Source organism: Aquarana catesbeiana, linkage group LG07, assembly GCF_042186555.1.
Source record: "Aquarana catesbeiana isolate 2022-GZ linkage group LG07, ASM4218655v1, whole genome shotgun sequence".
NCBI classification, from domain to species: Eukaryota; Metazoa; Chordata; class Amphibia; order Anura; family Ranidae; genus Aquarana; species Aquarana catesbeiana.
Window position 1 is genome coordinate 201,346,828 of NC_133330.1, and position 16,406 is coordinate 201,363,233.

At 41.9% G+C, this 16,406-nt stretch overlaps 1 protein-coding gene across 1 annotated transcript in view; it reads left to right on the top strand.

The window, feature by feature from the left end:
- Positions 1-16,406, top strand: part of VAV3 (vav guanine nucleotide exchange factor 3) — a 370,216-nt gene that overhangs the window by 235,761 nt on the left and 118,049 nt on the right. Inside the window, exon 16 of the mRNA XM_073592989.1 lies at positions 16,217-16,318. Coding sequence (XP_073449090.1) covers positions 16,217-16,318 — 102 coding nt within the window. The remainder of the gene's footprint in view (positions 1-16,216; positions 16,319-16,406) is intronic.

The following is a 16,406-nucleotide window of genomic DNA, read 5'->3' on the forward strand; positions in this document are numbered from 1 at the left end:
TGGGCACTGGTGAGCTGCATTGATGGGCACTGGTGAGCTGCATTGATGGGCACTGGTGGGCTGCATTGATAGGCACTGGTAGGCTGCATTGATGGGCTCTGGTGAGCTGCATTGATCGGCACTGGTGAAGCTGCATTTGATGGGCACTAGTGAGGCTGCTTTGATGGACGCTGGTGGGCTGCATTTGATGGGTGCTTCATTAAAAAGTGGGGGTATACATGGACAAGGCAAAGGAGGTGGAGTCAGGGGTGGAGCCGGGGGGGAGGGCAAAAGTTTCATCTAGGGTGTCAAAAATCCTTGCACCAGCCCTGTTCCTTGGACAAAGCTGCTTTAAAGGTAAATAAAGGTAAATAAATATTTATTCCAGATACATGCATCTAGTGTAAGGAAACGTATAAAACGCAATAGGGAACAAGTCTGTATTTCCTTGTTTATTTCATCTAGTTTTTCTGACTAGGCCCTCATATGTAAGCACACTTAAATAAATACCTCTCAATTAAAATGGCTTGCCCAGTTCTACATATGGTAATAAATGCTATATCAAAGTATCCCCCCCTAGTTATGAATGTGCTATGGGGGTTCAGCTCAAGTGTAGCGCTTATCATGAACTTCATTCCAGCCAGTGACGTATATTTCAGGATTTTCTTGCCTATTTTTATTTAAAAGTAACCATTTTTTACATGCGGACTCCCACACAGGGGTTTTAGCATCATATAGCATTTAAAGAAAGAACTGCCTACTGAATATAAAGGAGCCCACCTCAGGCTACATAGCTTTCAGCTAATAAAACTGAGTCTCAGTGCAGAACACACCGATGTTCAAATGCTGCTCCTGCAGAAACTGTATCTCAAGGTATCAGCCTACTTGGTGCAGACATACACACATCCCCGCTGTGTCTATGCACCCACTGCTTCCTGGTAGCACAATGGTCTCCTTGCCAGGATGGAGCCCTGAACTTTAGTCAGCATTCATACTAAAAGGGATATGCACGCCTACACAGCTGTTTGCCAGCAAACCATGGACCCAGGGCTTGAGGCTTCATCCCTCTTATTACTCTACAAAGCCTCTGGGCTCTAGAACCCGTACTAGAATTTACAAACTCTGGAGAAAAACGAAAAGCCATGTTTCTCTGCTCTAAACAAACATCCTGGATCCCCGCAATCTGCACGAGTGAGAACCCTGGGTAACACCTAGCCCTTTTGATATTGTGACATAGTTCTGTCTTGTCACACACACAGTAAATTTCAAGACGTCACAAGGTGAAAGAAAGGCGCTGATTTCTTGGTTAACTAACAATATTTCAGGACCTTGCAACATATTTTTATTAGAAAATAACAGTGCTTTAAGTCAGATTCACAGAGTTGTGTTGCGGTAATGCGCATTAGGCACTTTGGTGCACTGCAGTGTTAGTTATTAGAATAGCACCCCAACACATCTTCTAACAACACCTGCATTGCAGCACACCATAATGTACAGTACTGCACTATTGTATGTTGCACTTCACTAAATTGCTACAATAACGCATTCACCTTTTTGGTGGGATTTGGTGCATTAGGAAGCTCGCTGCCTTAATGCAACACATGTTAACACACGTAACACACCACAAAGATGTAAATGGCCCCTAAATGAAGAACTTTACCCATAATAACTTAATAAAAAATAAAGAAAGGAACATACATTCCAAATCAATAATTATGATACCAAAATTAGCGTGTGCTGTAAATTGCTCCAGCATTGTTCCTGTTTCTTATTGCTGGAGACTGTCATTTTGGTGAAGCCCAGCGCCCCTGAGCAGTAGTAAATCTTTAGGCTGTCAGCAGATCAGCCTCTACATTTTTGGCACAGTGTCAGAAAATACAGAGCAGTATTAAACAGTACGAACAAGACAAGGAATTGGTCGCACACCGGAACTCCAAATTATCTCGATGTCATCTTTATTGTCAAAAGGGTCAGACAGATACAGGCAATGGTAGACGTTTCACAAGCGATAGACGTTTGAACAAGCAAGCAATCGCTTTTGACAATAAAGATGACATCGAGATAATTTGGAGTTCCAGTGTGCGACCAATTCCTTGTCTTGTTTGTCTTTCACAGTGGTGGGCCGAGGCCTGGAGCGGTGTTCCTCTCTTTGTTCTTTAGTATTAAACAGTATAGACACTTATTTTTAATTTTTTACATAGCTATACCTGCAAAAAGGGGCCAGTATTTTCTATCAGGACTTATTTTTCTGACTAAAGTTTCACTTTAAATCTACCAGTTCCATTATTCCCCAATGGCAGCTGTACTGTACTTCTCAGAACACATTTCAGATCAGTGAGCAGCCTAGATCACCTATCTTTTAGCCCGGGTTCACACTGTAACGGGCTGCGGATTGCACAGGAGAGCTGTGCGTCCCTGTTCCCCGTTTCAGGGACGAATCAGGGCCGATTCTATGCCTGAATTCGGCCCTGAAACGGAGCCAAAGACGCACAGCGTTTTTGTGCAGTGCGCTCCGCAGCCGCCCCGGTGATATGTGAACCGGCTCCATAGGGAGCCGGTCACATTCTCCTGCTATGCGAATTAGATGTGGGGAAACACACATCTAATTCGCATAGGTGTGAACCCGGGCTAACGCCAAGGTAAGAGGTGTCCCTTCCTCCACATAACTGGACGGCAAAATGGTACTGCACTTATTCTCAATAGGTCCAAATAGAAAGGCCATTTACTTACAAGTCTGCAGGGAGACAGCTTCTCCATTAGTACCTTTGGAGAACATTCTGAGCATGCACAGTCCATATTCCGAAAGCTTACAGGAGGATGAGAATGTCCCCTAGTCTGGTATAGGCTTTGGCTGCTAAACCAAGTCATCTGATGATCTGCGGTCTGCACTAAATGTATTAAATAGCAGCAGAAGTGAGAGGCCATGTCATGGTGATGTACAGTTATTACACCAGCCATTTGATGGCTTAACAGTTCGTTTGAGAGCACAAGCAACTGTGGGAGCTGTCATTCATGACATTCATGGAATGTAAGTTTTTTGGGAGAACTGTTAAATTTTTGGATTTACTTCTGCTTTACCTGCCTAAAAGTATAGTTAGCCTTGCAGCTGTAGATAGATTAGGGTGCCAGTCACCAGTATCACATACTTAAAAATGCAATACCGCCTACCGTCATTATGCTGTGCTTTGAAGAGGAATATCTTTGTTATGGCAGCAGCTAGCTGCCATAACCCCGGTATCCTCTTCTTCAGCGTTCCGCTTTCAGATAAAAGTGGTCTTTGCGGTGGATTTGCCGCAAGATCACTTTTATTGGCAGCGGGAGAGGGCACCCTCCGGAGCTGTCGGTAGCGGCGGAGGCGATCGGATCCTGTGTCCTCTGTGGTATGGAGCTGAGGGGAAGATGGCCCCCACCCGGCTCCATACCAATGCAGGACGGAATCGACGTCAAAATGTCTCTTCCGCTCATGGCTCTTAAAGCAAAAATTTTTTTTTTATTGCATTTTAGTGTAAATATGAGGTCTTTTTGACCCCAGATGTCATATTTAAGAGGTCCTGTCATGCCTTTTTTCTATTACAAGGGATGTTTACATTCCTTGTAACAGGAATAAAAGGTACGCAATTTTTTTTTTTTTTAAAAGAACAGTGTAAAAATAAAAATAAAAGGTAAAATGAAAAAAAAAAATTTTTTTATACGCGTCCCATCCCACCAAGCTTGCATGCAGAAGCGAACGCATACGTGAGTAGCGCTTGCATATGAAAACGGTGTTCAAACCACACATGTGAGATATCCCTGCAATCGTTAGAGCGAGAGCAATAATTCTAGCCCTAGACCTCCTCTGTAACTCAAAACATGCAACCTGTAGATTTTTTTTAAACGTTGCATATGGAGATTTTTAAGGGTAAAAGTTTGTTGCTATTCCACGAGCGGGTGCAATTTTTGAACCGTGACATGTTGGGTATCAATTTACTCGGCGTAACTTTACTGTTAAGAGAATAATTAACAAGTTAATTACAGGTTTGTAATGAACTCCTTAATTATTCTCTTTTCACTTACCCTTATAACGTGCTGCTCCTAAAATAATTTAAATTCACCAGTTTCCATCTGCGTGGGTTGGTGGGTTTCTTCACCATTTATAATACACTAACTTTACTGTTGTCTTATTTTTTAATTCAAAAAAGTGTATTTTTACAAAAAAAAAGTGCGCTAGTAAGACAGCTGCGCAAATACGGTGTGACAAAAAGTATTGCAATGACCGCCATTTTATTCTCTAGGGTGTTAGAAAAAATATATATAATGTTTGGGGGTTCTAAGTAATTTCCTAGCAAAAAAACACATGATTTTAACTTGTAAACAACAAGTTTGAAAAATAGGCCCGGTCTTAAAGTGGTTAAAGAACGTTAATGTTAACTTGAATAACTGAGGCATTATTATGGCCCAAAAAATAAACAAATAAGGTGCGTATTATGTTCCACAACACCAACCTGTAGTCTACTGGTTCCTTGAAAATAGGGAAAAAACAATTACCGATATCAACATCATCGTCCTCATCATTAATACCCCCTTTTTACAGAAACCTTCATGCATACTCTGACACATATGGACACTCACACACATATGTTTAAGTACTGCTATTCAATGCTTGCTTTGGTGCAGTCTTGTAAGATTTACAGTATGCATTCCAAACCTAATAAAATAAAGCTGTATCTTTTAATTTACAGTAGATAAATATTGAAAGCTGTAATTTAAATGTGGACAAAGATGAAGGTATAAATTAATCTGTGTTGTTAATTTTGCATGTACAGTATAAAAATAAATGAGCCTAAATCTATGTGGATGACCTAATTTAAATTGAAATATTGCAGTATGTTTTGCTAATTTACAGTAGATAAATATTGAAAGTAACAATATAAATGTAGACAAAGATTAAGATATAATTTAATGTGTGTGGTAAATGTATGAAAATACATGAGTCTAAATCATTGTGGATGATCCTGTTTAATTCAGCCAACCTTGATATAGTACAGTACACGTGTGCCACAATCCGAGACGTAGACACTGCTGCTCAGTGTGGCTGCTTTCCCTGAGAGTGGAGTCTAGGAGACAACTGGTGTTCTGCCAAGGACTGGGCTTGGTTGCATGCTACAGGTTACTCAACAGGTACTCAAAGATGCAAAGGAGGGTAGGTGTCAGATGATAAGAAACTGGTAAGTGATATTTACTTGGCAGCTGGAAGCAGGGGAGAATCTGAGGGCTGTGGGTGCCAACAAGGTACAGCTAATGTTCAGAATAAAGGTACTGAAACTGTGGGTGCTGAAATGGTGCAAAGGACACCCACAAGAGCAGTGCAGGCTGAGACTGTGGGTGCTGCAGAGGCTTCGGGAGCAGCTTAGGTGCCATGGAGGCTGCGGGTGCAGTAAGCACTGTGGATGCCGCTGGGGTTAAACAGAAATTAGACGGAGACTTTGGAGGCACAGAGGAGACAGTGGGTGAAGCAAAGGTGCTGCAGACTGTGGATGCAATTGGGGTACAGCGGAGATGTAGAAGAGACTGCAAGTGAAGCTGAGGTGCAGCAGTGATGAATGGCTGTGGATTTTGCAGACAAGCAGCTAGATGCAGCAGAGTCTGTAGATGTTGCAGAGCTGCAGCGGGGGCCGCAAGTGCAGCGAAGATACCACAGAATGTGGATGTCATAGGTGTACAGTGGGGCTGCGAGGGCAGCAGAGGCAATAAAAGAGCAGAGGTAACTGGAAGGCTGTGGTTGCTGTGGAGCTAAGCTGTAGGTGTCAGACATACAGAGGCAAAATGCTCAAAGGAGAAATCTGCACTCTATGCTCAAGCGAAGACAGCACAGCATTATATTACGCATTGTGTGGGGTGGCAGCATAACTCAGGGTAAACCAGGAAGTGCCTGCCGCCCCCTCTTAGGGGTACTCACATTGTGTAGGTGCGTGAGTGCACCATCCTAATCAAGGTTTCACTTGTGAGAAAACGAAAACACTGGTATGGCGTGCGGTGTGGTATATTCCTCTCATCTGTTCCTCTGTGCTGACAGCTCCGTCCTGGCCCCTCCCCTACACGTGTTAGGCACAGGGATCACGTGCCTTCATCAGGGGGATCTCTGTCACAGATCGTAATTTGCTGTATATTGTTTTTTCTTAACATTCAATAATTTTTTTGATTTTTTTTCACATATTGATTGTTTTTTTATTATAGTTTTTCTAGCGCAGACACACTTACTTGATTATATTACTATTTTACATGGGTATGAAACGTGATTAGTGTTTGCAGCTGTATCACTAGAGGTTTAATTTGGAGGCATTAACCCATCTGTGGCTCGCAAGATCTTCCTATACATTTTTGAAGTTAGAAGAGGATTGGTTACTATACCCAACAGCACCAGATTCTGTGTGCTCCAGTTTTAGTAAATCTCCCCCAAAGAGTCATTATTCAGGAACTTGTATACTATAGTAGAGAAAGTGAGGAGAGCTGGACTGCTTGGTGTCTTGTAGTTTATGATGAGAGGCACTTGCAAACTGGTAGACAGCTTTTTAGTCCCAGGGCCCCCTTTAGTCCCAGAGTCCCTGTGGAATCACACAAATAAATGTGAAGGTAAATAGTTGGAAGACAAATAGGATCTGAGGACTGTGTCTACTATTCCAGCCCTGATAAAGAGGGATACCTGTAGCCCTGAATTGTGTTGAAACATCTTGTTAATGTTGTTGGCATGATGGGACCTGATTTATAGAAATAGGAAATAGTATGGTGTCATGTGTGTGCGCTCTCCCCAACAGAATGTTTATGGAAGTAGCAGGACAGGGGCATAGGGGACTAAGCAAGGATAAGTGTTTAGGAACTGATTAGAAAGCAGTCATTCCTTAGGCAGTACTAATGAGTACTGATAGTATGCTTTAAGAAAGAGGCTTTAGTACTTTTTAACCCATATAGATGCTCTTTACTGTATAATCTTGTCTTTTAAGTCTAGTGGTCCCTTTGAGGCCTTGACCACCTCTGATCCCTGTTTTCAATTTTTTTTTCACAGAAGTCTACATCAATATAATATTCCTTCAACAATAATAAAAAATGTCTAGTATGATTTCTCAGCTTAAAATACACTTTTGTGGTCTTATCTTTTATGATCCTCATTGGATGTGCAGTATCTCAAATTCAGACTATTTTTTAGAACCAAATAAATGCACTTGCATACAGAGGAAAACAAACCTCATGAATAAAATAATGGTTCTTTAGGGGAGGACGTGAAATGAATTTTACACTCGTAAGGCAGACAGGTAGCGCTTATCTGTCAGTAAACTCTGGCAAATTGGGTTGGCATTCATGATTTCCCTTCAGTTTTACTGCTTTTTTGTTGTGGATTATGTCTACTATAGAACATTCTTTGATTTTATATTGTGAGCAAAAAGGTTAAATGCCAGATCACCTAAAATAGATATAATTTTGGGTAGAGTCTGGTAGGTTAAATAATTCATGGCTCTATTGTATTGTTTGAGTAATCTAGGCGTAAGAGTCACCGCCTTCTGCCTTGCAGAAAAGTCTCACTCCTGATGCTGCACACAGATGAGAAGGCCTAAAAATACTCATGCAGATATCTCGGAAAAGGCCCGACCATTGGTGATTGTAGCATGCAGAATGTGTATACCCTTTGCAGTACTGCTGAGTACATCCCACAGTGTTGTGAAACATATTGCTGGAATTTAAATGCTGTAACTGTAGGTGTATGGCCTAAAGCCTAACTCCAGGGAAGTGACAATCCTTCCTTTGTAGTGTGGCAGCCCCCCGCACTGCAAGAGTTAAACGTTCATTTAGGTCTAGGGGATGGGAAAATCTTTTACTTACCTGCCTTCCGCTCCCCTCTACTTTCCCATGCTGATGTATTGAAATGTCCATCTGCATTCTCATATTGATTGCAGGGCTACGGGCTCTGGATTGGTCTTGATAATATTGTAAGACCTGTGATTGCTGGAGTGTTTTGAAAAGTCCGGTATTGCAGATTTAGTAAGTTTAAAGTGGTTCTAAAGCCAAAAGGTTTTTTAGCTCTGGCTGCTGTCAATTAAATGCTGTGAGAAGGGAGTGGGGGGAAAGGCCGAGCCATGCTGTGTGCATCTATAGACGCACACAGCCCGGCTCATAAGCGAGCAAACGGGAGGGGGGGGCTGTTAACCGCAGAACAGGAGGTTTGGGTTTATAATTGCACAGAACAGGTAAGTATAACATTTTGTTATTTATAAAAAAAATATAGCCTTCACAACTGCTTTTTCATGGTTTGCTAGACCCAAATGAGCATTTAACCCTTGCAGTGTGGGGGGCAATCCCACTGCACGGGAAGGTTTTTTTCTTTCCCTGGAGCTCAGCTTTAACCGCTTGCCGACCATCCGCTGCAGTTGTACTGCGGCAGAATGGCACAGGAAGGCAAATCGCCGTCATGGTACGTCAGGCGAGCGGCCGGGGGGAGGGGCCCGCCGGCCGCGACCATTGGATTCGATCAGGAACCAATCAGTCCCCAGGTCCAGGCCAGTGATATCTGCCCTGGACCTGGTGATTGGTCCTGACAAATGATATCCTTCCCCTGTCGTGTAAGTGTAAACACTGACGGGAAGTGATGTCATCTCTCCTTGTGTCGGTCTTTTCCATTCCTGACCGAGGAGAGAAGGCATCACATAGTGAGTTGCACCAACACTACATTTACACCAGGTCACGTAGGCACACAATTCACCCCCTGATCAACCCCCCCCCCAGTTAACGCCTTCACCACCTGTCACTGTGTCACCCAGTGCAGCATTCAGATTTTTTTTTTATCGCTGTACTGGTGTCAGTGACAAAAATCAGCATTAGGGCAATTAATATTAGCCCCAGATAGGTCTAGGGACCCCCCCCCCCCATAAAGGTTTAACCCTTTGATTACCCCCTGTCACCTGTGATCACTGTATAAGCGTCACAGGTGACGCAGTTTAGCTAGGGTTTTTTTTTATAGCGTCAGGGCACCCGCCGTATTTTACCCAATAAAGGTTTAACCCCCTGATCACCCAGCGGGTGATCAAAGTTAGGTTTTAGCATCAGATAGGGTCTGCGTTGCCCCAGGCAGCGTCAGATCAGCATCAGACCCCCCCAATAAAGGTTTAACCCCTTGATCACCCCCTGTCATCTGTGATCACTGTATAAGTGTCATGGGTGATGCAGTTTAGCTAGATTTTTTTTTTTATAGCGTCAGGGCACCAGCCGTATTTTACCAAATAAAGGTTTAACCTCCTGGTCACCCGGCGGGTGATATGATGGTTTTAGTGTCAGATAGGGTCTGCGTCGCCCCAGGCAGCGTCAGATCAGTGCCAGTAGCGCTAACACCCTTGCACGCACCATTCACCCCCCCAGTTAGTAGTATAGTGTCTCAATGGATTGATATCTGATCTGGTCAGATCTATGCTACCGTCCCCAGCAGTTTAGGGTTCCCAAAAATGTGTTAGTGGGATCAGCCCAGATACCTGCTAGCACCTGCGTTTAGCCCCTCTGCCCAGCCCAACCCACCCAAGTGCAGTATCAATCGATCACTGTCACTTACAAAACACATAAGTGCAGCGTTCGCAGAGTCAGGCCTGATCCCTGCGAATGCTAACAGTTTTTTTGGTAGCGCTTGAATCAGTCGCTAACATTCAGGAGCTTTTTTTCTTGTGAGTCTCACTACTGTACCAGTAAATTTAGAGACCAAAATGTCAAATCGAAGGTACAGTAGTGAAGAGGCCTACACGTTTCTGAGCATGACAGATAGTGAAGAGGAATACGAACCTGTAGACAGCAGCAGCACACTGACAGATAGCTCTGATGACGGAGTTGTGGTCCCTGCCAAGGTCAGGCGTACCAGACCCCAATCTTCTGCTGTTGTTGAGGTGCAAGAACCGCAGGGCTCTCGTATGGAGCAGAGAGCCAGTACTAGCACCGCTTATCCTTCTGGTGAACTGGCAAGCACCAGCGGCCTAGTACACTCTGGTCGTACATCCAGCACTGCAGTAACACTTGGTGACGTGGTAGTCTAATAAGCGCAGTTCGAGGTGGCAAGCACGAGTAGCCACCAAGAAGAAGACAAAGACAGGCCTGTCGAGCCCATAGTGCCCTTCCTGCTGCATTTGCAATCCTAATTGGGAACCCACCACTTCTGCAGCACCCATACTTCCCCCATTCACTGGCCAACTCGGAATTCAGGTGGAAACAGTTAATTTTACGTCACTTGATTTTTATTCGCTGTTTTTCACCGAAGATCTATTGTGGACCAAAGCAATTTATATGCTGGTCAATTCATCGCCGCTAATCCCCAGCTGACCCTTGCCAGAGATTGGAGACCTATTACAGTCTCCTAATTTAAGACCTTGCTGGGCCTATCCCTCCTCATGGGCGTAACTAAAAAGAGTGAGTTGTGGTCATATTGGTCCACTGACCCAATTCACCATACGCCCGTGTTCTCTGCCTCCATGACCAGGACACGATACGAGCAGATCTTGTGGCTCATGCATTTCAACGACAATAAACTCTGTAGTCCTCGGGGTGACCCTTAATTTGATCGGCTCTACAAAATTTGGCCCCTCGTAAACCACTCCAACCAACGTTTTGCAGCCTTGTTTACTGCCCATCCCCATGTCTGTGTTGAGGAGTGCCTGATTAAGTTTTCTGGAGAAGAACTCTGGAGAAAGCCAGAGAACTGCCCAGACTACATAGGGAGTGCTGGTAAGATTGTGTGGGACTTGGTGTCACCCTTATTTGGAAAGGGGTACCACTTGTATGTGGACAATTATTACACAAGCGTGCCACTTTTTAGTCACTTGTTTGATCATCCAATTGGCGCATGTGGCACCGTGCAATCTAATCTCCGGGGCTTACCTCAGTGGCTTGTGGATTTCCGTCTTAGGCTGGGGCAGAAAGCCTGCTTGAGATGTAATAATTTGCTTGCTGTGAAGTGGAGAGATAATAATAATGTTTTCGTTCTGTCCTCCCTTCACGCAGACACGACGGTCCAAATTCCTACGGCGACTGGTGTTGTGGAGATACCCCTCTGTGTCCTCGAATATAACCTTAATATGGGAGGGGTGGACCTCAACGACCAGTTGTTGACGCCGTATCTAATTGCCTGTAAGGCCAGATGCTGGTACAAAAAAAAAAGTGTCTGTTTATTTCAATTGGCTTTGCTGAATATTTTTGTGCTATACAAAGCTTCAGGACGGACTAGATCCTTCCTTAAATTCCAGGAAGAGATCATCAGAGCCCTTCTGTTTCCAGACGGTGCCTTGGCCCATCTTCCCAATCCAAATGCAGTAAGCCGGCTGTATGAGAGGCATTTTCCGCATGTCCTCTCTGTTACCCCTACCCAAAGAAACCCCCAAAGAAGATGTTGTGTCTGTAGAAAGCGCGGATTTAGGCGTGACACCCGCTTTTATTGTCCCTCCTGTCCTGACAATCCTGGTCTTTGCATTGGTGACTGTTTCGAATGCTATCACACACTAGTTGAGTATTAGCGTAGGGTACAGCACCACACAGTCATAGGCACACGTACACAGGGTCTCGAGGTCTCGAAAGATGTGATGGCCATCACATTTTGAGAGACGCTAATCTGCAACGTTCAGTTTATAGTTTTTTTTTACAGTTTTTATAAAAGTGAAAAAAGTGAAAAAAAAAATAAAAATAAAAAACACACACAAAAACACAAAAAATAAATAAATAAAAAAGCCAAAAATAGTTGCACCCATTGGCATGCATTTTTTTTTGTGGTGTTTTAACTAGATTTGTAACTATATAAAGAAGCTCCTATATATGTGGAGATCCATGTGCCATTTATATAATTTTGGAAAAATGGGAATGTCAGCTCCCTTGATTATATCCTCACAGGTTTGTCTTAATTGGTTATGTTAATGTACAGTTATTGTAAATATGCATATGTTTTTGACATCAGCTGCACATGTATAACAATTTAATAAAAATGACTTTTTTTTTTCTTAACGGTTGTGCATAGAAGAAACTATTCTAAGACAATAGAAACACAGACCTTTATTTGGTTAACAGCATCAATCAGAATTAAACATAAACAGAAATGCCAGTACATTAGGGAATAAAAAAAAGCTTTCTCACACAAGAGAAGTAATAATCTGGGCAGCTGGTTATAGCCAATATAAAACTCTACTAGAGGTGCTATAAAGATTAATAAAACACAATGTATATATTGCTTTTTCAAAAGGAAAATACAAAAAATATATTGATGGAAGTTAACCAATCGGCTTTCAAATGTGATCTTTAGATGCCCTATTTTCCATTTACTGCAGTCAGTTGGAAGAAATTAAAAAGCTCTCACATACAATAAAGTAATAGAAATACATTAAAGAGACAGTAATTCTTGAACAGAGTATATAAAAAGTGCTGCAAAAATATATACAGATATGTCTGGAAAAATATAAGTTAAAACTGTCTGCTATTTTGAAGACACCTTGTCAGGCCCTCCTAGACTAAATTGGTTAAATGTGTTAAACTGGACCTATTGTCATCTAGTACTATTCTATCCACCTTACTTACTAATAGTAACTGTATAAATGAAAACAGAAGGCACAAAATACTGTGGCAACAAAAACTGCAATTCCAAGGAGACTGAATGCAGCCTGTTGAATACATACTGTACCTATAGCAATATAAGATCTCCCTTGCTACCCTTCCCACTCTTCTCATGGTAGTAAGACCTGTTTTGCTACTCTTCCCACCCCACTCATAATCATAAAAGGTAAAAGCCTTCATGAAATACTTAACTTTGGAAGTGTACGTCACTCTTCTAGGACACTGATCTCTGCTGAAGAGGTGGATCACTGTTTAATCAGATAAGCTAGATTTCCCTTCAACAAAGAAACAAACCACCCCTAGTTATTAGCTTCTTCTCTGCAATGGTGGGCTTCGCTAACTGTTTAAAGCATAATTGCATAGTGAGATAAATGAGCATAACCAATAGTGTGCACTGTAGGAGGACAGTCCAGGCTACAGGAACACATTGGGATTAATGGCTTCAAGTAAACCCAAAGGCATGGAACCTTATCAAATCCATAACCTTCCTCCTCTTGTATAGTTTGCACCCAATGGCATGATTTTATTCTGATGTAAAACTCGGATTCCTGTAGAGACCAGAGATACCATGATTACTTAATGAACAGCATTGTGCTTTCACAGGGCACATTCTGAGTGTAGGGTATTTATCTTAAAAAAAAACCTTTTCGCTGAAAAGAAAGTAGTAACTGTTGTGCATACGAGTATAACTACTACTTTCTCTTCAGAATGAAGGTCTCTGGCCACAACTCACATTTGCAGTTTTTTTTACAGCTATAAGTTTTGGTTTTTGTTTTTAAGATAAATACCCTACAATAATAGTTAAACCATAAAAAAGAAGTAGTTTTAAACCCTCAGATTTTTTTTTTTTTTTTAGTATAACACAATGAGCACAATAAACAAAACATTCCCCAGTAAATTGGTAAAAATATTACCCCAGCAAAGCTGCTGGCTCCTGCTCTCTTAGTGCCGCTTCCCTGAACTTCTGTTCTTCACAAGAAAGAGATAACAGTGGACAGTGCGGTCTAATGCCAGTCTGTTAGCTTAGAAAAAGGGAGGGGGAGCAGGGAGGGGTGTGCCTTGCCATCTTAGACTATGAGGCTGTGTATTTCTGTTGATGCACACAATGTAGGAAGACATAACTCTAGTTCCTGCATGCAAGGGTGGCTCCATAGGATGCTTCAGGAGAAAGGAGTCGCTCTGGGGCAGCGGTCATGGCACCAGTTTAAACTGGAACATGGGCAAGGATTAAAAGATAAAGAAGCTGCATACTAAGTGATTACATAATCTGCTGAAAGTTCTTTAAAAATGAGGGTTTGATAGCGCTTTACCATGATTTGCTTTGTGGAAAGACTATCCAAGCACTATCTGTATGTGGCTGCTTCTGTCTGGTTACATTATATATTATCATGGTATCTTACGGACTGACATTTTTCCATTCGGAAAGAGGGAATGACATTTTAGTTCTGCTGTGTATGTTATGTAATTCCATCTGGGCCTGAAGGCAGTTTGCTGGTAGTGAAATAACATATATGAAAATATTCAGGAGACAAAAGAAGTGTAGTGCAAGAATGTAGAAAGACTTCTAAATACTAACCTTTCCTTTGTGCTACCTTTTTAGGAAAGGTCTATATTAGATAGTTTTCTTCTATTTATAGAACAGCTCATGGAAATGTCTCTGCCATATGTGAGTACAGGTGAAAATTCAGTAAACTCTACTTTGTAGGTAAAAAATCCAGTCTACAAAGACAATCCACCATTTATCGGTGTGGAAAATGTTGAAAAAAATTGCCTAACCCTAGATGGAGCATAAATCAATTCTTTAAACAGAGAAAAAGTGGAGAACAGACCTTTCTCGATTTTCCCAAACAAATGGAAGTGAGGAGGCTTAAGAAACAATATCATGAAAAGTAGATTACGGGGGCATTAAAGTGTTACTAAACCCAGGACCCTGCATTCACTATATCTGGTCTCCCACAGTACACAGCACATGGAAATGCAATTATTTTTTAGTAAATATAAACAGCTAAATATCTTTTCTCATCAGCAGTATATAGCAGTCCTGTGACTTCTATCAGTTCCTGGTGAAGCTTGTAGGAGTTTTCATACTACACTGAGCTGTCCTATGAGGCTGCAGGGCTCCTGACCCTCTGTCTGGACATGTCTGGACAGTACTGATTGGCCCTGTGCTGATCACATGCACTCTCCCAAGAAAAAAAAAAAACTCTCTAGCAATATACACCAAACTGAGCATGTGCAGTCTGACTCCAAAGGCTCTATCTTATCCGGACTCGTCCAGGGGGACAGTTCAGGGACGGGAGGATCTATGCATACAAGATCAAGCAGCCTTTGTACACAATGCAGAGGATTAACCCCTTAGGTTCCACAGTGAGTATAACAAGCATGCTTTACTGCATATACAGACTGATTTTACTGTTGTGGGTTTAGTTACACTTTAAGTAGTGAATGTGTATGGATGATTTTTGGACAATAAGGATATTGGTTAGTGTTACTTTAAATACTTAGGCTACTTTCACACTGATCCGCAGCAAAAACACAGCAGTACGTTTTTCACAGGACATGTGACTCAAACTGCATCAAAAATGCTACATGCATTTTTTCCATGGTTTGCATTGATTTCAAGGGGAGGTGCATTTTTGGTGCTTTTTGTGACTGACCAAACATGCACCAAATATGCGGCAAGCAGGATTTTTTACACCGCAATGGAAGCGCAACACCCCAAAGTGAAGACATACATAGAATTTAAAGGCAAGCATTTTTCTTGAGCTTTTCTTTTGCTTTTTTTTGTTTTAACGCAAAAGTGCTTCAAAAATTACTCCCTAATGAAAAACTTTTTGGCTGAGTGGGGTCCTTTTATGTGGTCTTCTGGAAAGTCTATAATGCCTGAGTAGCAAAAGGGATTGCTTCACTTTAATCTCAGATCAGAGGAATAATGGCTGTAAACTCTGGCGTTTCTGGCACAGGAGGGATAGTCTATATAGAGGGATGGATTATAGTCCCTACCCTCATCTCTCAAGTCTTCTCATGTTCCCTCAGGTAGCATACGCACCTCTCATGTGCAAAAGACCAGTTCTATGTTTACCGGAATTTCTAAAATCTTCATGTCAGGAACCTTCTGTTGATATTTATCTGAGCTATTAAACTGTACCCAGTTATGGTTCATATTCATGTACCTCTCTGGAGTATCTTGTATATGGCCCATATTATGCAGCCATGTGGGTGCACTGAACACATTGAATGTTCGTGTTTTATGTTTATTCTTTTCTTAAATCTCCAATAAAAACTATTAAAAAGAAATTAAAAAACTATGCCCTACCACACAATTATACACTGCAGTACACAACAAAGTCCATTTTTGTGAACTTCATTATAAGGTCACGCTCTACATTGCTGAAGGTGTTGAGAATGTTTACTGTGTGGATAATTGAAGTCAATATTAACACAGTAAACATCATCTTCTCCATTGGTGATTGAGAGCTGGTGAAATTGCATGAAGTGTATTGCTTTGGATACTAAAGGTTGTGTATGTATAGGCTACTGTGATGACAATTCAGTCCTGCAGAAATTGTAATACAGGAAGGCAAGATTGTGTAGATTTTCTGCTTTCCGGTATTTTAATTGAATGTATTACTTCTTTCTATAGGTCTAATATTCGGCCGGATAATGCCTTAGAAAACAACCATGACTTCAAGATGCATACGTTTGACCGTGTTACATCCTGCAAAGTGTGTCAGATGCTACTTAGGTAACCTGTCTAATACTATAATATGCTGTTACAAAACAGGAGGCTGGGCAATGGTTTTAACAATAAAGCCAGACAGGCCTGTACAGAT